Consider the following 19,736-nt stretch of genomic DNA (forward strand, 5'->3'; position numbering starts at 1 on the left):
CAGCTCGCATACAAGATGATCCCAGAACATGCGATAATAACGGGAGGGGCAATCATCATAATCCCCTCTAAGTTCTACAACCAAATACTAATACACACAATGTCAAATATAATAATGCTGAAATAACAGTACATTTGTCAATAAAATTTTATTAGTTTCCTTACTGTGTTCACAAGTCCCTCACACAATAGGAGATTCTAAGCAAACTTAAAAGTGCTTTATGGTTAAGTTGCATGTTTTTCTAGAAGAGCTATTTCCTGATACGGAGTCCACAGCAGGAGGACTTTCTTAGCTCTGTGCCCTCATTCCCAAGTCTCCTGGGTTTGCTGTCATCTTAACACTCATCTTCAGATGACTGCCTGTTTACCTGGTTCTCCATTCTAGATCAAAACCTCTCAAAGAAATCGGTGCTTTCTGACCTGGTGTTCCCAAAAATCTACCTCATACTGTCATATACAAGAATTCAATCACCATTTCTTGAGGAATATGAACTTAGAAATCCATTGAGCTATCCCTCATCAAAGTCAAAACTACACACACACATTGTATTTTAGGCTGAGCCCTGTTTGGGACCGCACACAGGAACTCTAAGGTGCCCTGGGTGGAAAGAGCAGCTACTGCAAAACTCAGACTAGGTGTGACCAGGGGCATTCTTAAGATCATCAAGCTGCAGGTGGGATGGAGGGTGGAAGAGGACAGACACTTCCTCTTGAGGATGACTCCCTCCCTGCGTGGCCTCCCTCTCCATGCCCCTCCTCACTCTTACACACCGGAAGAGACTTTGTGCAGTACCTGCTGGAGTCAGGGCCGGCTGTGTCTGGGCACGGAGGGGAGGGAGTCAGGCCAGGACGCGGCTGCCCTGTGAGGACACCCATCCTCACAGAGGGGCTCTCTCCCTACGGGCCTGGGATGGCAGCTGCCAACGCACACGCGCATCCGCAGCAGATCCCCCGGGCGAGGGACTCACCATCAGCTGTATGAAGGAGCTTGTGACTCTTCAAGGTCCCCTTGGACTTGAATTTCTTGCCACACATGTCACACAGGTGGGTCTTCTCAGTGCTGTGACGATTCATGTGAGCCTTGAGGTTGCTCTTGCTGCGAGTCGCATACTCACACAAAGAACACTTAAAAGGCTTCACACCTACCAGGCAAAGAAAAAAGGATAGATCTGTATGTATAATTGCACATATATGTGCATGCATGTGTCTGCAAGGCCAAAGGAACATATCATACCTAGATACAGAGCGCAGGGCCCTCGTGTGTTCCACACAAGCCCCATCCTCCCCATGCCAGGCTCCTCTGATAAGGCCGCATCCTTAGGACACCAGTGACCTCACCCTGCAGCTTTCTGACCTTCCCACACAGATGTCCCTAGGGGCCCATCACTCTTCCTCAGTCCTGGAACTCCCTACTACCAGAATGCTTGTGGTATGTCGCAGTGAGTTGTTCACCTCTGCCTCTTCCCATACTCTGGGAATTCCTTGAGGGTACAGACTCTGGGAAATCTGCAAAGCAGACGGTCACTAAAGTAGTCAGTTGAACTGAATAGCCTAAAGAATAAAAGGAAAGCCTCCAAGGGCCTTTGCAAAAACCCATGGGATGTGGCACTTAGGACTACATGTAAATAGATTTTAGTTCATGAAACAGTGTTGTACAGCGCTGGTTGTTGCTGGGGGGCTAGCAGCTTACACTGTATAGAGGCATCTCGGCCCTGGAACTAATGGGTATCTTCAACAGATACCCATGTGCCTCCACCACACAGCAAGGCCCTAAGGCACTGTCTACTTTAGTCTTGTCTTTATCTACCTGTCCAGAGCCAGTGCTTAAAGCAGCAGTAGTGAATCAGTCCCAGCTTATGATTTGACCATTATAAGAGCCTGAACCAAGTTACAGGTCCTCTGAGCAGACAACGCCGTGTGCATGAATAAACCTCTCTGTGCAGAGTCAAGTTCAAGCCTATACCATTACCCATGATTTGTCTTTTCTCCTTTCTCGATGTTTTCTATGCTTTTTTATTCACCTATTATTTTCATTTCTGTTTTTCTTGTCCCATGTTCTATTTTGAGAGCAAATAGAGAAGGAAAAAAATGGTGCAGGGATTAAATATAAAATGCCAAATGCTGTGGAGCATACAGATGGAAGGCACAGGATGGAGAGTACATGAATGGAGAGTATATGGCTGCATAGTATATGGGTGGAGAGTATATGCTGGAGAGTACACAGGTGGAGAGTATACAGTTAGAGTATATGGATGGAGATTATACAGATGGAGAATATATGGTGGAGAGTATACCAGTGGAGAGTACACAGGTGGAGAGTATACAGTTAGAGAGTATATGGATGGAGATTATGCAGATGGAGAATATATGGTACAGTACACCAGTGGAAAATATACGAGTGGAGAGTACACAGGTAGAGGGTATATAGGTAAAGAATATATGTATGGAGAATATATGGTAGAGGGTATACAGATGGACAGTATATGAACAGTATACTCCAGCATTTCTTTTATCATAAAAAAATTTCTCAGCCGGGTGCTGGTGGCTCACGCCTGTAATCCTAGCTACTCAGGAGGCTGAGATCTGAGGATCGCGGTTCAAAGCCAGCCCAGGCAGGAGAGACCGTGAGACTCCTATCTCCAATAAAACCACCAGAAAACCGGAAGTGGCGCTGTAGCTCAAGTGGTAGAGCGCTCCCCTTGAGCTGAAGAGCTGAGGGACAGCGCTCAGGCCCAGAGTTCAAGCCCCACGACCGACAAAAAAAAAAAAAAAAAAATTCTCAACTATAAAAACACAATACTAGGACATGTCAACAAAATGCAGATCTCTTGGCTTTTGGAACTTTTATATCACAATTCTCAATTTTTTTAATATTGAATTTCTCCTAAATGGCAAGTATGCACCATTTACATTCATAAATGTAACAGTATCAACCATGTATTCAGCCCTACTGTGGGGTAAGCCACCCACTGAGGATTTTCTACAAATTAGCTCACTGATCCCTGTAATAAATGCCCGTTATATAGGTAAGCAGGCTGAAGGTCAGAAGAATGGGATATTTCTTTCATCCCACAGCTCGTAAATGGCAAAGGCAGATTTGAACCACTCTCCCCCGCTCCAGTCCTGTGCTCTCTCATGTGAGTTAATCATTAGATGCCTTACAATTCTAGGGCCTCTGGCTTTTCTGGCTCCCCTTGGGGTCAGCCCCTTGATCTCTATCCCTGGCCAACCCTTCAGTGATTCCAGCAAGTGTTTTCTAAACCATCCTCCACCCAGAGGCTTCTCCCTCCTTTTTGCTGAGGAAACTGTGACTAATGGCTAGAAAAGCCTTTAGCACCATGACAAGGAAACCTCAGATACATGCTCACCTGTACCACTCTCAGCCCCTTCAGCCCCGCCTCAGCCAGGAAATGTCTCCCTCCCGAGATACAGCAGAGGAGAGGAGAGTTGAGAAGTAAGGGCTTCAGAAGCAGATGGCAGGAGCTAGCTCCACTATTCATTAGCTAGCAAATAACTTAAACCTCATGAGGCTCATTATCCACACTGGAGAATGGAGATGAGCATCTCCTCTAAGGTTTAGACAGGATGGGCAGGGCACTGAGCACTCTGCCTGGCAGCAGCCACGGGTCCAGCCAGTGCTGGTGAACCAGGAAGCACCTCCCAGCCTTGGTGCTGTGTCTTCCTCATCTGCCTTCTCTCTCTGCTGAACTGTTAGTCTCTCCCAGTGCATTCCTTCTCTGAGGCCCATCCCAGGTCATTCATACCTCCATACAGAAAACATTTTATCCTTCCTTCCACTCTATAGTCTCCTCCTCCTACCTGCAACATCCCAGGTTCCTAACTAGTAGGGGGCCCAATGCAAACATCTAGAAGGGCTTTCCCAGGTTCTCCACGCCTCTTTCCCCTCTAGGAGGCTCACGTAGGGGAGAAAACAAAGTTGGTGGCAGGCTGCTCTACTAGAATCTTCATTTCCAGCCTCTCAGGGTTCCAGCAGTGGCTTTCTCATACTTCCCTTTCCAGGCAAGTAGCCCCAGAGCATGGCTCACATTCTTTCTCTGCAATGCCTCCCCCCTCATCTCCGTGTGTGTGTGTGTGTGTGTGTGTGTGTGTGTGTGTGTGTGTGTGTGTGTGTGTGTGTGTGTGTGTGTGTGTGTGTGTGTGTGTGTGTGTGTGTGTGTGTGTGTGTGTGTGTGTGTGTGTGTGTGTGTGTGTGTGTGTGTGTGTGTGTGTGTGTGTGTCCCCTAGAGCTTAATCTCAGAGCCTAGGCATTGTCCCTGTGTGTGTGTGTGTGTGTGTGTGTGTGTGTGTGTGTGTGTGTGTGTGTGTGTGTCCTAGAGCTTAATTTCAGAGCCTAGGCATTGTCCCTAAGCTTTTTTTTTAACTTAAGGCTAGAGCTCTAGCACTGAGTCACACCTCTACTTCATGCTTTTTGGTGGTTAAGTAGAGATCAGTATCTCATGGATAGTCCTGCCTGAGCTGGCTTTGAACTGCAACCCTCAGATCTCAGCCTCAGGAGTAGTTAAGCTTATAGGTGTGAGCCACCGGCCTCATCTCCATTCTAATACCAATAGTTCCTCGATGCCGGCTGTGCACAAGGCACCACATGGTACACAGAGCTATCACTGCCCTGAATGAGACACAGGTGTTCCTCTTCTCAGGGTGTCTGCTTGCTACTAAGGAAGGTGTAGTGTTTTATTTCACTACAATTGCAGTCAGAGATAAGACGAAGTGTTCACTTCCTGCAAATGTCATGAATCAGGTAGTGATTTCACTCCCTGCTTCTTTGCTGGCTGACCGACACAGCTCTTCAGGCTGAAGAAATCTAACAACAGAGAGGAGAAGACACTGCTCTCAAAATGAATTAACCAAGCACAAACACGAAGCCATGCTCCCTGCAGAAGGACTGCTACTCACCTTCATGAGCCCAAATATGACGTTGAAGATCTGAGCCATTCTTCATGAAATAGAAGTCACAATATGGGCACTTCATAGCTCGCTTTCCAATCAGCCCTTTCAGCTGGACCCTCCTCCCAAGCACCTCAGAAATGGTGCTCATGGAAACCTCTGGAAGAAAAGGCAAGTTGTAATCAGAGAAGCAAATGTCCCCGTTCCATTAGACATAAGCCTGTAGCAGCACCCACATCACTAAGGGGGAAAGCCAGGGTGTGCCTCAAGGTGTCACAGAACAGCAATCCTGCCTGAAAGGTAAAGTAGAACCTGACAAGCTTCATGTCTAACTAGCTATTGCAAAGCAGTAGTCAGGGTTAGTATATGAAACTGTCCATAGGAAAAGCATCTCATTTCTCCCAGAAATCAGTGCCTTAGAAATAGGTAGAGGAGGGCTGGGAAGGTGGCTCAGTGGTAGAGTGCTTGCCTTGCATACATGAGGCCCTGGGTTCGGTTCTTTAGCACCACATAAGCAGAAAAAGCCAGAAGTGACACTATGGCTCAAGTGGTAGAGGGCTAACCTTGAGCTGAAGAGCTGAGGGACAGTGACCAGGCCCAGAGTTCAGGCCCACAACCGACAAAAAAAAAAAAAAAAAAAAAAAGAAAGAAAGAAAGAAATAGGTAGAGGAGCTCAGGGGGAAACTTATAGAATATAAGAAAATTAAGTTTAGGAAAATGAACCCTTAAATATGTATTTTAATGTTTTCGTTTCTTTCATGCATGTGTTTCTAACGCATTTATAAGATTATTTCTTTGTTGCTTTGTATGTCCCTCCCCCACAGTGTAACCCCTGCTTTCACTATATTTGATGTCAGTATAACATGTGGAGGAGATGGGGACAAACAAGTCGTTTAAGGATTCAGGTGGACCTGTTGCAACAATGAGAAGTACAAAATGTCATGTCAAAACCAGCTTTACAATGTTGGTGTGTGGGGGGGGGGAAGGGGGTATAATTGGGTGGGGGGAGGGGGGAGGCTGGGAAGGGAAGTGAAGGGTAAACAAAGGAGGAGGCTGCAATGCTTGGTAAGAAATGTATGCATTATCCTGCCCATGTAATTGTAGCCCCTCTGTACAGTATGTTCTCAAATAAAATAAAATAAAATTTAAAAAAAAAAAAGAAAGAAAATTAAGTGACATATCACTAAGCAAAAATCCTTATATCTCAACTTAAAAAAACACTGTAGGGGGCTGGGAAGGTGGCTCAGTGGTAGAGCACTTGCCTTGCATGCATGAGGCCCTGGGTTCGATTCCTCAGCACCACCTAAGCAAAAAGAAAAAAGCCAGAAGTGGCGCTGTGGCTCAAGTGGTAGAGCGCTAGCCTTGAGCTGAAGATCTGAGGGACAGCACCCAGGCCCTGAGTTCAGGCCCCATTATCGGACAAAAAAATACAAAAAACACTGTAGCTGGCTCACACACATAATCCAAGCTAGTGAAGAGGCTGATATCTGTGGATCATGGTTCAAAGCCAGTCTTGGCAGGAAAGTCCATGACACTCTTTATCTCCAATTAACTTCCAAAAAGCCAGAAGTGAAACTATGGTTCAAGCAATAAAACTCAAGGGCAACACCCAGGCCCTGAGATCAAGTTCCAGGACCAACACAAACAAAAAAAAAAAAACCGTAGCATCCTCTTGGATCAAACTGGGAAATTTTAAATGCACAAACCTGAGGTGGTAACAGAGACCACAGTTAATTCTGCACTGTGCCGGTGGTATGGTGGTGATGCCAAGAGAATCCATAACGATGGAAGTGGCTTTGTTTGGTTTCTACGGCTGTTGTTTTGGAGGGGCAAAACTGAACTCTGAACTCAGGGCCTCATGCTTGCTAGGTAGGTGCTCTACACTTGATCCATGTTTGCTTTAGTTATTCTCCAGATTTTACATTTTTGCCTAGAGCTGGCCACAGACTCCAGTCCTCTATAGACAGACCATCACTACAATCATAGGCATGAACCACCACACCTCGCCCCTGCTTATTTTTGTTTTCATTTTCATATAGTGAAAATTATATATAATGCTGGGTTTTAAACTAAACATTAGCAATTTTATCAACATGTATTAAACTACATGTAATTTCATCATGATTGGCCCCCGTGTATATACTACACTTTGATCATGTTCATGAGCATATTAAAATTAATCTTCTCTAAAACCCATAATCTTACCAGGATGGTTGGTCTTGATATGTGACTTTATCAATCGATCTTCTGAAAAAGACTTTTCACACACAGGACAAGAATAACTCCTTTTGTCCTTAATAGAAAGAAAATAAAGTTAATTGACTGTATTGTTTAAGTCTAGACTTTATAGAAGAACAACTACTACTACCACTATATCATCATCATCATCATCATCATCATCATCATCATCCTCATCACCATCAACACAGTCACCACAGCCACCATGATCATCACTACCATCATTATCATACTAACAATGCTAATCAACACGGTGACTTCCACCACCATCATCACCACCACGATGTAGTCATCAGCATCACCACGTCATCATCACCACCATCGATACTGCCATAACCACCCTCATTACAACTACACTGTCATCAATACTGCATCCTCATCACTACAAATATTATCATTACCACCGTGAAGATCACCATCATTGCCATCATCATCACTATCACCACCCACACTGTCACCACAACCACTAACAGTAGCAAGAGCTCACCCAAACCAAACGAACACAAAGTGCATCCTTCCAAACACTGACAGACAGCTCCTCAGTCCCTGCTCAGCCTGGAGAGCAGAACAGTAGAAGAATGGCTCCATTTCAGACAGAGAAGAGACAGTCTTGGGAAGCAATAAGGGAAGTGCTCAACCTCAAGGCCATGTTTCCGCCACACAGATGGCAGCCCCCAGGCCTGACAGTGCGTTATGTCCTCAGCACTGAACGTGTGCTTCGCATGGGATTTCATTATTATACAGAGACTTGTAAGCACTCAAAAAGTCAAGATGTGCCTGTTTCAGATTAAGAAGCCGAGGCCCAAGGGGAAGGTCCCAAAGTCTGAGGGGAAGGGCAAGTGTTGGAAGTGGAGGCTCAGATACTCACTCAGGCTGTCTCTTGCCTCTCCCCCAAACCAGGACCCCCAAGGCTGTGGAGAGGAGGAAGCTCTACTTGGTCACTACAGGACACATCCTCAACTAGGAAGCAGCTCCGCAGATCACCAAGCCCTGGCTTTTGCCCACCCCATTTCATGCCAGAGCGCACTCCCAATCTATGTCACTCTAGTTCTCCCCACACATGTGTGCCATGTGTGGAACTGTGTCCTCACAATACCCATACGCTGGAATCCTACCCTCCACTACCTCAGAGATCTCCACAGAAGCAACCCAGGTAAAACGAAGTTACTGGGGCCGACTAGCACAACATGACTAGTCTCCTTATAAATGAAGGGAAAATTTGCACACACACACACACACACACACACACATAGAGAAAGAATTTCAGGACAACATAAAAGATAGAAGCTGGAATGTCATTATATCTACAAGCTAAGAAACACCAAAGATCACCAGCAAGTCATCAGAAACCAGGGGAGGCCAGAGCTATCCCACCTCCCAGTCCTCAGAGGAAAGCAGTCCTGCTGACACCCAAGCGCAGACTTGTGGTCTCCAAGACCGAGAGAGGACAAATGTGTCTTACGTAGCCAGTGTGTGGCAGTGGATGCACTTCTCAAACCCATCTCGCAGAAAGCCCAACTCTGTTGGGAAGCATCTGTGCACCCAGATGAACAAGACACCAAGGCAAAGCTACATGGGCCATGACTGCTGGAAAATGCTGAGGTGGGGGATTCTGGGTGGCGTCATCCATGCTCACAGACTTGGAGGAAGGAGAATTAATTCCCGCAACCGTCTTCTACTCCTCAGACCACAGAATCCACCCTCCACGCCTCTAAATAACAACCGAACAGTGGCAGCCACTTCGTGAGGAACTTCCTGAGGGCAGGTGCTTTCTGTCCCATACTCTGTTAGGAACGGGCTCCGGCTCCTGCCAGCACAGGGAGCTGGATGTCCAAGCCCAGCTTTGGGCACACTGTGAGACGGTGAGCAGCAATGCACACCCAAGGCCTCCAAGCCGCAGCACTAACTCCTGGTTTCACCACTTAATTGCTGTGATTTAACTTCTCAGTTCCCTGTTTTTATCATCTGTTAAGTGGCAATAAGAACACTAACTGCTTCACAGGGTCACAGAGAAGAAAGAAAAGAGAGCACACTGGGTGCTCAGAAAGGAGCTTGGCCTACAGCCCAGCGTGAGGGCTTGGTACACCACAAAGACGGCTGCCTGGTTTTACCTTTGTCACTGCCCAACTCAGCCTGTGCTGTGCACCTTCTCATGGGCTAACACACCCCAGGGCTCTCTGGGGGGATCCAAATGAGCCACCCCAAAATTCCTTTGTGGGTTGCTGTTGTAAAACACTTGAGGCTTGTGTTCCCAGCACACACCTAGGAAAAGAGCACTTTATACTGACAAATGAAAGTCCCTCAGAACAAGTAAACAAGCTGGATTTCTTCCCCACCCAACTCCCAGCACCAAGAAATTCCTACGAGGTTGGATGATAAGTCCAGGCAGCATTAGGAACAGTCAAGCTCTCTGGCCGGACAATTCCACACACGTCCCCTAGGTGGCATTGCAGGCTTGGGGTTTCTTCGTGTGCTCCTGTCCCTGCCCTCCATTTCCCTTGACCTCATATGCAAAGCTATTTTGGAAAGACACTCAGAGCCCCACCAGCCTCCGGAGGAAGAGGCCCCACCCGGCTGCCTTGTCATCAGAGTTGATGGAGATGTTCAGAAAGGCTTTGAAGGAGTTTACGTGGATCTCCCCTGAGCCCGAGCTATTTGATTTTTCTTCTTTTAATCCCTGATAGTCTGAAAGCAATTTATCTTAGAGCTTATCAGGGCCCTGATTCTTGATGCCTTTGAAGACAGTCCGAAGGATGCAGACAGTGGTAAAAGGGGCTGGGAGAAGAGCAGACTCTTAAGGCTCATTTACTTCTTTTTCCAAACCTCAATGCCTAGCCAGACATGAAACCCAAACACTTAAAAAGGCCCACAGTTAAAAGAGCTCCCAGCAAAGGCGGGGAGCACCAGAGACTGTAGCTGTAAGGATGGGAAGAGCTCAGCCTCTCAGTCTGTTTGTAAATAAAGATGCCTTCAAAGGGGCTGGGAAGGTGGCTCAGTGGTAGAGCGCTTGCCTCGCATGCATGAGGCCCTGGGTTCGATTCCTCAGCACCACATAAGCAGAAAAAGCCAGAAGTGGTGCTGTGGCTCAGGTGGTAGAACGATAGCTGAGTTGAAGAGCTGAGGGACAGCGCCCAGGCCCAGAGTTCAGGCCCCAGGACCACAAAATTTTTAAAAAGAACGATGCCTTCAAAGTAATAAAGACCTGTTGGCAGAAGGCCATGGCCACACAAGGCCACAGCCATACTATGCAGTGCAAGACCAGCCTCTTTCTGAGGTCCTGAGTTTCTGAGTGACCTCCCCTGGTTGGTGGTACCCCAGCAGCAGGCCCCCTGGCCCCCAAAAGCACTGAAGTACATATATCAAGCTTGCCACAAGGAAGGTGTCGATTCCTCTCGGAATGACTTCTCAGGAATAAAGGCCAGTGCGGTGCCTGCCTCCCTGTGTGACTCCACTCACCCGTTCCTCAAATGTTACCGAGGCCTCTGTGAGGTGATGACACTGTGCTAAGTGGAGGTCGGAGACCCTGGGCACTCAAGAGCTCATCAAGAAGGAGCTGTGCCATGCACCAAGAGCACCAGCATGGGCGGGGAGGGAGGCGACGGGCGGTGGGCACAAGAAAGGGGAGGCTGAAATGGTGAATAAAGAAAGAGCAAGAACATATGCAAGCGAGGACTGCAGTGGATGGCCTCTGTGTCCTCCAAACACAGCTCTGCTTCACCAGGCCCTGCCCTATTGATACCAAATCCCATTGCTTCTAAGAGTCTGTTCTGTACAAAGAAAATTCTGGGAGCCAGGGGGCTGCTACACCATGGATAAGATACCCAAATGGCCACATGGAAAACAGACAAGAAAAAGACCTATTTAGTTCTTGGAAAGTTGAATGTTAGGTCCACTTAATGAAAGTGTTAAGCTACATTTTCCTGTACTTATAAAAATGCACACTAAGCCAGACACTGGCAGTTCACACCTGCAATCCTAGCTATTCAGGAAGCAGAGACCGGAGGATCATGGTTCAGAGCTAGCCCATTTAGGAAAGTCTGTGGGACTCTCTGTCTTCAATTAGCCACCAAAAAAACTGGAAATGAAGCTGTGGGTCAAGTGCTAAAAGCTAAGAAATTGCATATAGGTCCTGAGTTGTTTTTTTTTTTAAGGCATATGGACCAGGTGTACCATTTATTTTCAGAATGATATAGAAGAGAGCTTTCTCTACTTTCTCTGTGCTTTGTTGACTGTATACTACTATAGCTTATTTCTAGCAAGTATATGTAAGTTTCCTTTTTTACTTTTTCCAGTCTGTCTACCTATATGGGCAGAAAAACAAAAGAAAAGACTGCATGCTTCTCAAAGATCAAAGGCAAGTTCTGTGAATATTTAGTGAGAAATCAGACCCTGGCTGAAAGCACCAGCATTATCGTCAGTACTAAGCCTGTCCTCCAAGGAACAGAGGTGGAAGGAAAGAAGGACAAGCCATAGCAGCCACTGTGGTCAGGCCCCTCCCTGCATCCCTTACAGCAACCCTGGCCACTCATCCCCACTTCCAGGACAGGGGACCAGAATGGGAGCCACCTGTCTAAGTCTTCTAGCCACACGGATCCCCAGGCTTGCGCCACACCTTTGACACTTCCCTTAGCAGTAAAGGAATACCTTGAGGGTCAGGGCAACAGGAAGTTCCTTGAGTCACAGCAAAATGATGGGGTGGGAGCCCGGGCAAAGCACTGGCACTCCAGTAATGGCTCTCCTGTGGGACTGGAGTTCGGAGGTCACCAATTCCATTACTTAGGCAAATGGCTTTCAGGTTTATGCAACCAGAGCTCCAGGAAGTTACCTCCCTGACAACACCAGCCCCTCTGGTGCACACTGACCTGTGCTGACCCACGCTGAGGCAAAGAGCAAAGGCTTCGGAAACCGAGACTTACCTTTGGTGTGGGTGACTGCTGCCAACACATTCTACTTCATTCTGGCCCATTTCAAGATGGCTCCTCAGGGTTCACCGGCCTCTAATGCATCACAACGCACAGATTTCATCTTAGGGGGAATGCTGACCGGGTGCTCTGCACCTATTTCCGAATTTTACCCTCACCACCCTGACAGGTAGGCTCAAGGAGGTTGACAACAGCTGGTCTAGTATCAGACCCAGGTTTCACTCTAATTCTACTAAAAGTCTCCTCTTCACAAACCTTGCACAATGGCAAAAGGAAAGAAATTGGTCTAAAACTGTGCATTCAACCAAACTGCTCAAATAAAAAGAAAGCTATGAATACTAAAAGTGTAGATTTTTTTTTGACCATTATCCCCTAACAATACAGCATACCAACTATTTCCATTCTGATCCTATTACTTATCATGCTTTATTTGCCCATTGTGAGTACTGTAAAGATGAGTTAAAGTATATGGAGAAGGCTGGGGTCTCATGTACATCCTTGGGTTTTGGTAAAGGGGCTCCTGGGCCAATCCATGGCTGCTGGGGGGGAGTGCTCATCCTCATCAGCCTACACCGCAGAGTGAGCTGGACAGAGGAGGCAGCAGCAGAAGTCCGTGAGTGCACTGCACATACCTGCTCCTTCCAATCACTAACTGCACCCTTAGCCAAGAAACAGCCACCAAAGGCATGGAAACTGTCACTGTGCTACTTTATGCCAGCCCCACATCCTAACACAACCAGATGGACCTGGATGGCAGGCTCAGGCAGGCGGAGCACTTCTCTGCAACTGTCCTTAGTTTTTGCGCTGCATGGCACTCTGTTGAAAAGCAGTAAAGGTACAAACAAATGTGAAGACCAGTCCAATGACAACAGACCAGGCAGCCACGGCCTGAATCACAGGCAAGGGAACCAAGTCCCCTGAGGGAGCAAAGACTCACCCCCAACTCCATGCTCTTCTCAGTCAGAAGAGCACCACGCCCCCCCCCCCCCAGGTAGGCCCTGCGATGATCCCCACCCCCGGCTCACCCTCACGGCCGGCCAGCCAGACACTGGGCACTCATCCACCACAAGCCCAGTAGCGATTCACACCACTCACTGAGCTCGCCAGCCACCAGAGAAAGCAGGAAAGATGGCACACTTGACACAAGGATGAGGTGCTGGAGTAAGAGCCCTGTCCATCCCTCAGAGCCCCAGCTTGATCTCCCCCATAGCAGCGAGGATGGATCGGTGTGAGCATCAGCAGAGTTGTGAGGGCAGCGAAGCGGGCACCAAAACCATGGAGGATGGGAAGAACATGGCAGAGAAGAACTCATGCAGTTTCTTCTCAGCTGCTTCCAAATCACGAAAAGGCTTTAAGAAAAGGTTACCCTGTGTGTGTTGCTTAAATGACTTCACAAAGCATTAGCTCAAATCCTGTGGATTTAGGATACTCTGTCATTCGGAATTCCATCTTAGTGACTGCCACTAAAAATGCACCTTCAGATAATGACCAAATACTCATGGTTGGAGAAGCAAAAGAGCTATATCTGTAAGAAGAATCATTCCCACTTCTAAAAGGGAATCAAGGGGCTGGGAAGGTGGCTCAGTGGTAGACTGCTTGCCTTGCATGCATGAGGCCCTGGGTTCAATTCCTCAGCACCACATTAGCAGAAAAAGCCGGAACTGGCACTGTTGTTCAAGTGCAAGAGTGTTAGCTTTGAGCTGAAGAGCTAAGGGACAGTGCCCAGGCCCAGAGTTCAGGCCCCATGACCAACAAAAAAAAAAACAAAAAACAAAAAAGGGAATCAAGTATTAATACATGATACACCACGGATGAACTAAATAACCCAGTCATGAAAGATTGTACTACTACATGTTGTTTATGATTCCCTTCATATGAAATGTCCAGAACAGACAAAGCCAGGCTAGTGGTTGTCCTGGGAATGGGGGAGGAGGAGAGGTAAGGGATAACTAGTGGAAATGGATTCCTTTAGGAAATAACAAAAATATTCTAAGTTAATTGCGTGATAGTGAGTGACTATTGTTACTCGAAATACCACTACATTTTTATACTTTAATGAACAAATTGTATAGTACACGAATTATACTTCAGTAAAGCTTTTACCAAAATTTCCCCAGTAACTTTCCTTGCCCAGAACACGATGTAAAATACTTGGAGAAAACCCTGCATTTGACCACAAGTATCCACCCTCAGGAGCAGCAGCAGACTTTTCACTGTTTCCCAGGGTACCCTGGCCTTCACTACAGAAACAGGTTGTAGGGCTGGGAAGGTGGCTCAGTGGTAGAGCGCTTGCCTTGTATGCCTGAGGCCCTGGGTTCGATTCCTCAGCACCACCTAAGCAAAAAGAAAAAAAGCCAGAAGTGGCTCAAGTGGTAGAGCACTAGCCTTGAGCTGAAGAGCTGAGGGACAGCGCCCAGGCCCAGAGTTCAGGCCCCACGACCAGACCCAAAAAAAAACAAAACAAAACAAAACAGAAACAGGTTGTAGGCAAGTATCATGTAAACTCTTGAATACCACAACTTGTTTTCATATAGTATGCTCTCACCATCGCAGCAATACAACTCTCTGGTTCATGGGAAATGTTTATTAATGCAACATCCTGACATAAAATCAAAGGCTTCACTTTGGTTTTGGTATGAACTCTGCTGGGTATTTCCTCTGCCCCCTTTCCTAGCCCAGACTTGCTCATCAGCCTCAGAGGACAGTCTCCCCAACCCCACACACAGCCATCCTCATTACTTGTTTATTCCCAACAATGTAAAAGCCCTTTCAACTTGCAGATAAAACCCTAATGCCTGGCAGGCAGAGGACAAGCCTGTAGCGCCAGAAGCAACAGCAGCTCCTTCTTTTACCTTTACAAGTGTCTCAATTACAAGAACGACAAGTACCAGTGAGGAAAAGATAGGAACTGAACTTAAACAACTTCGAAGAAAGCGTGAGTGCTGATGAGAAGTAAGGATGGCATCTTCTGGTACAAGGCTGATACACCCCACTCCTGCACTTAACAAGCTGTGCTTGTCCTGAAGACATTCACTAAGGGAGCAAAGGAAGTATTCATGCAGTCCTCCATGCAGGACATGGGGCAGAACATGAGACCGCTCACTCAACATTCCTTCAGATGGTGTGCAAGTATGACGGAATGTGAGTGCACAGTCAAAGATCTTAGTTCATTTCCCTGACACCTTCCTTGTGAGTGAGAGACCCCTGTAGCTAGCCAAGAAGGTCAACAGCAGCCTTCAGAGGTAGAAAATACTGGGCTGAAACAAGACAAGGATGTCCACTCTCTCCACTTCTCTTCAATTTAGTATTAGAATGCCTAGCTACAGCAATAAGACAAGATGCAAACATAAAGGGGACCCAAATAGGGAAAGAAGAAGTAAAAATCTCCCTCTCTGCAGATGACATGATCTTGTATTTAAAGAATCCCATAAGACTCCACTCCCAAATAACTCAAGCTGATTCAGAATTTTGGCAAAGTAGCAGGGTATAAAATTAACCCTAAAAAAATCAATGGCTTTTCTGTATGCCAACAATAAGAAAAGTGTGGCTGAAATTAGGAAAGCGACTCCATTCCTAATAGCCCCACAAAAAATAAAATACCTAGGGATTAACTTAACCAAAGAAGTGAAAGACCTCTATGATGAAAACTTTAAAAACCTCCAAAGGTAATCAAAACAGAACTTAGAAAGTGGCAAAAACTCCCATGCTCCTGGATTGGAAAGATCAACATCATGAAAATGACAATACTTCCAAAGGCTATCTACAAATTCACTGCGATACCTATCAATATTCCAATCTCATTCTTAAAGGAAATAGAAGAGGCAATCCAAAAACAATAAAAGACCCCGATAGCAAAAACGATTCTCAACAGAAAGAACACTGCTGGAGGAATATCAATACCAAATTTCAAACTCTACTATAAAGCCATAGTAATCAAAACAGCTTGGTACTGGCATAAGAACAGACCTCAAGACCAATGGAATAGAATTGAAAACCCAGAAATGAATCTGCAGACGTATAGCCATCTAATCTTTGATAAGGAAGCTAAAAAAATAGAATGGAAGAAAGACAGCCTCTTCAGTAAATGATGCTGGCAAAATTGGTCAATCACTTGTAGAAAACTAAAGCTAGATCCTTATATATCACCCTGCACCAGAATCAACTCCAAATGGATCAAAGACCTCGGAGTCAAAGCAGACACTCTGAAAATATTACAGGACGGAATAGGAGAAATCCTAGGTCTCCTTGTCACAGGCCGAAATTTTCTTAATAGAGACCCAAAACACAACAAATCAAAGAAAGGTTGGACAAATGGGATTGCATGAAATGGCAGAGCTTCTGCATGGCAAAGGACATAGCTAGATCAATAGAAAGCCCATGGATTGGGAGAAGATCTTCACTAGCCATACAACAGATAAGAGTCTCATATCTAAAATATACCTGGAACTCAAAAAATTAAATCCACCAACAACAAATCTTCAAAGAAACAACTGCCCAATAAATAAGTAGGCTAAAGACTTAAAGAGAAACTTCTCTGAAGAGGAAAGAAGGATGGTCAATAGACACATGAAGAAATGTTCAACCTCTCTAGCCATAAAAGAAATGCAAATCAAAACAACATTGAGATACCACCTCACCCCAGTTAGAATGGCTATAATCAAGAACTCTAATAACAACAGATGCTGGAGGGGATGTGGACAGAAGGGAACCTTACTGCATTGTTGGTGGGAGTGTAAACTTGTTCAACCACTTTGGAAAGTAGTATGGAGGTTCCTCAAAAGACTCCACATAGAGCTCCCCTCTTCCCCAGCAATCCCACTTTTGGGCATTTACCCAAATGTTCACAAACAAGACCACACTAACGCTATCAGCACGACTATGTTTATTGCAGCCTTATTTACCATTGCTAAGATATGGAACCAACCCAGATGCCCCTCAGTAGATGAATGGATCAAGAAAATGTGGTATATATACACAATGGAATTCTATGCCTCCATCAGAAAGAATGACATTGCCTCATTTGTTAGGAAATGGAAAGACTTGGAAAAAATTATATTAAGTGAAGTAAGCCAGGCCCAAAGAAACATAGGTCCCATGGTTTCTCTTATTTGCAATAACTAGTATATGTCTGAGTCAAGCAGAAAAGATCAGATAAGTTGATGTTAGGAAAATGAGCCCTAAGATATGTATTCCAAATGTTTTTTCTTTCATGCGATTGTTTATAACACATTTATAAGATTATTTCTTTGTTGCTTTGTATGTCCCTCCCCCACAGTATAACCCCTGCTTTCACTGTATATGATGTTGGTATAATTTGTGGAGGGGAAGGGAAAAACAAATCATTTAAATAGGGATACAGGTGGACCCATTGCAACAATGAGACGTACAAGTCGTTATGTTGAAAACGAGCTTTACAACTGTGGTGGCGGGGAGGTGGGGGTGGGGAGGAAGGTTGGGGGAGCAGAGGAAGGATGGGATGGGAAGGAGAAACAAAGGAGGAGGCTACAATGCTTGATAAGAAATGTACTCATTATCTTGCCCATGTAATTGTAACCGCTCTGTACAGTATTTTCACAATTAAAAAAAAAGAAGAAGAAGAAAATACTGGGCTGAGCCAGAAGCCCTGAAACACACACAAGCAAGCAAATCCTGACTGTGAGGCAAAAGGGAGCAAGGTCTACTGGCAATGACCTTGTTCTTGCCCTTCATTTAGCCTACATTCAAAACATCTAAAACTGGAGCAGCATGTTTCAAGAGAGTAAGCAAGATAAATAATAGTAATAGTCAATAGTGCTCACTCCCTACCAGGCTAATTGGACAATGGGCAACTCCCTATTGCCCGTCTGAGCCAAGGCAAACTGAGGCTCAGACAGGCCTCGTGATTCATCTCAAGGCTAAGCACAGGTTAGGAGGCAAAGCCAGTGTTCAAAGTCAGCAGTCTGCTTCCCCCACCACTCCACTTCAACGCTCTCACTGGGGTTTCACTCCCTCAATATCACACGACATGCCAGCAAGTGTGCATGAATGAATTCTCCCTCCTCAGCATTCCCTGCCCTAAGAGAACTGGAAAGCAGCGCAAACCTAACAACAATTGCAGAAGGGATAACAAGCCATGCTTTCATATGGAGGAAGAGAGGAGAGCAAGGAGAGGAAGTGAAGAGGGGCAGGGAAAGGAAAAGAAGAGCCACAAACAGGAAAGGAGAGAATTGTATCTAGGAAGTGCCAGATGATAGGCTAGAGCTCGGATGCAGAGTCAAGGATGTGACAAGCACTGTGCCAAGCCCTTTTTCTAGAGCATCCTACTTTCCCTCAACAACTACAAGAGATGTATAGACATATACAAGTATGTACAAATACCACAGGTGCACATATGTATAAATACATGTGTAAATTACACATGCACGCACATATGCATGTATATATGTGTGGACATGCCTATGCATGTGTGTATATCTAAACTGGATTTTAAGTATATATTTTTCAAGAAGGCTGTCAGCTCTCGTAAATGACGTGCCTGTCCAGGCTGCAGTGTGAGGGTGCGGAAGGCAGTGTGGTAATTCAGAATCCAACCTCCAAGCTTGTGCTGACCCTCTCCCTCACCACCACACCCAAACACCCAACTGCACCTCGGCAGCAAACCACTAAGGTGGTGATTTCTGTTCCAGAAAAGGCATAGTGGCACAGCCAACTTCCGAAGCTTCCTTTTGCGCTGTCTGTGGTGTAACACAGCATGCAATGACCACGGCGCCACACCTGGAGCAGGTGTGCCCTGCAAGACTTTAAGATACCTCAAAGCACTCTCGGGGGTCAGCCTCCAGAGTCAGGGTAGAATGTGCAAAAACAAACATGCATTCACTATGCTCCATGATCTCCCACCAAAGAACGGACAGATAAGACCACGGTGGATATCCTTACCACCTGATTAATGTGTCACTTTGTAAATGGAAGTGCTTCCACAGGCACTTTCTATCAGTGTTTGCAACAACCCCACATCCACATCCATTGTACTGCTACCACACACCAAGTGCTGTTCAGACCATAGTCATCTAATCTCATCTCATTGATCCTCCACACATTTACAAAACTCATGCTTCACTTCTATTCTGGACATCTTTCCTCTATGGCCTTCATGAGACAGTGACAAACTGGCATAGAAGATAGTTTCTTTACTCTCTTTTTTCAATGCATGGGAGCCTCTTGTTGTGAAGTAAAGCCCAGGAAAGTGAAGAGCCTGCAGCGAGAAGGCCCTCTCTGGGTTTTCAGGACTGGGGGCTCACACCCAGGTGACCTGCAGTGGGGACACCGTCACAGGCTTCACTCAGAAAGCCTTGAGCACGCAGGGAGACGGGGCCCCGCTTGGGCTTGCTACTTACCAGCTCGGTGTGGCCTTTAAGATGTGCCTGCAGCTTATATTTATCTGGAGTCGAGTAGTCACAGCCGTCGGTGGGGCACTTCAGCAAGATGTTACTGTGTTTCTGAATGACATGGCGTTTAAGGCAGTTTTTGGTGATGGAGGAGTAATGGCACTGGGAGCAATAATACAGATGTTCCCGGGTGTGGGTGCGGACATGCATGTCAAAATGCACTTGGTACCAAAAAAGTTTGCCTAAAAAAATATTTTCACATGAGAACAAGGAATTTTCTTTCAGACTGAATTTGATTTTTTTCTAAT

General features: G+C 46.0%; 1 protein-coding gene across 4 annotated transcripts in view; it reads right to left on the minus strand.

Moving 5' to 3' along the window:
* The window catches only part of Zfat (zinc finger and AT-hook domain containing), a 243,152-nt gene that overhangs the window by 71,514 nt on the left and 151,902 nt on the right, over positions 1–19,736 (minus strand). For all 4 annotated transcript variants that reach the window (XM_069991451.1, XM_069991452.1, XM_069991453.1 and 1 more), the window contains 4 exons: positions 19,438–19,670; positions 7,110–7,197; positions 4,914–5,063; positions 968–1,141 (listed from right to left, as the gene is read on the minus strand). In XM_069991451.1, coding sequence (XP_069847552.1) covers positions 968–1,141; positions 4,914–5,063; positions 7,110–7,197; positions 19,438–19,670 — 645 coding nt within the window. The remainder of the gene's footprint in view (positions 1–967; positions 1,142–4,913; positions 5,064–7,109; positions 7,198–19,437; positions 19,671–19,736) is intronic.

Source organism: Dipodomys merriami, unplaced genomic scaffold (genome assembly GCF_024711535.1).
Source record: "Dipodomys merriami isolate MVZ:Mamm:240054 unplaced genomic scaffold, mDipMer1.0.p SCAF_4, whole genome shotgun sequence".
Classification (NCBI taxonomy): Eukaryota; Metazoa; Chordata; class Mammalia; order Rodentia; family Heteromyidae; genus Dipodomys; species Dipodomys merriami.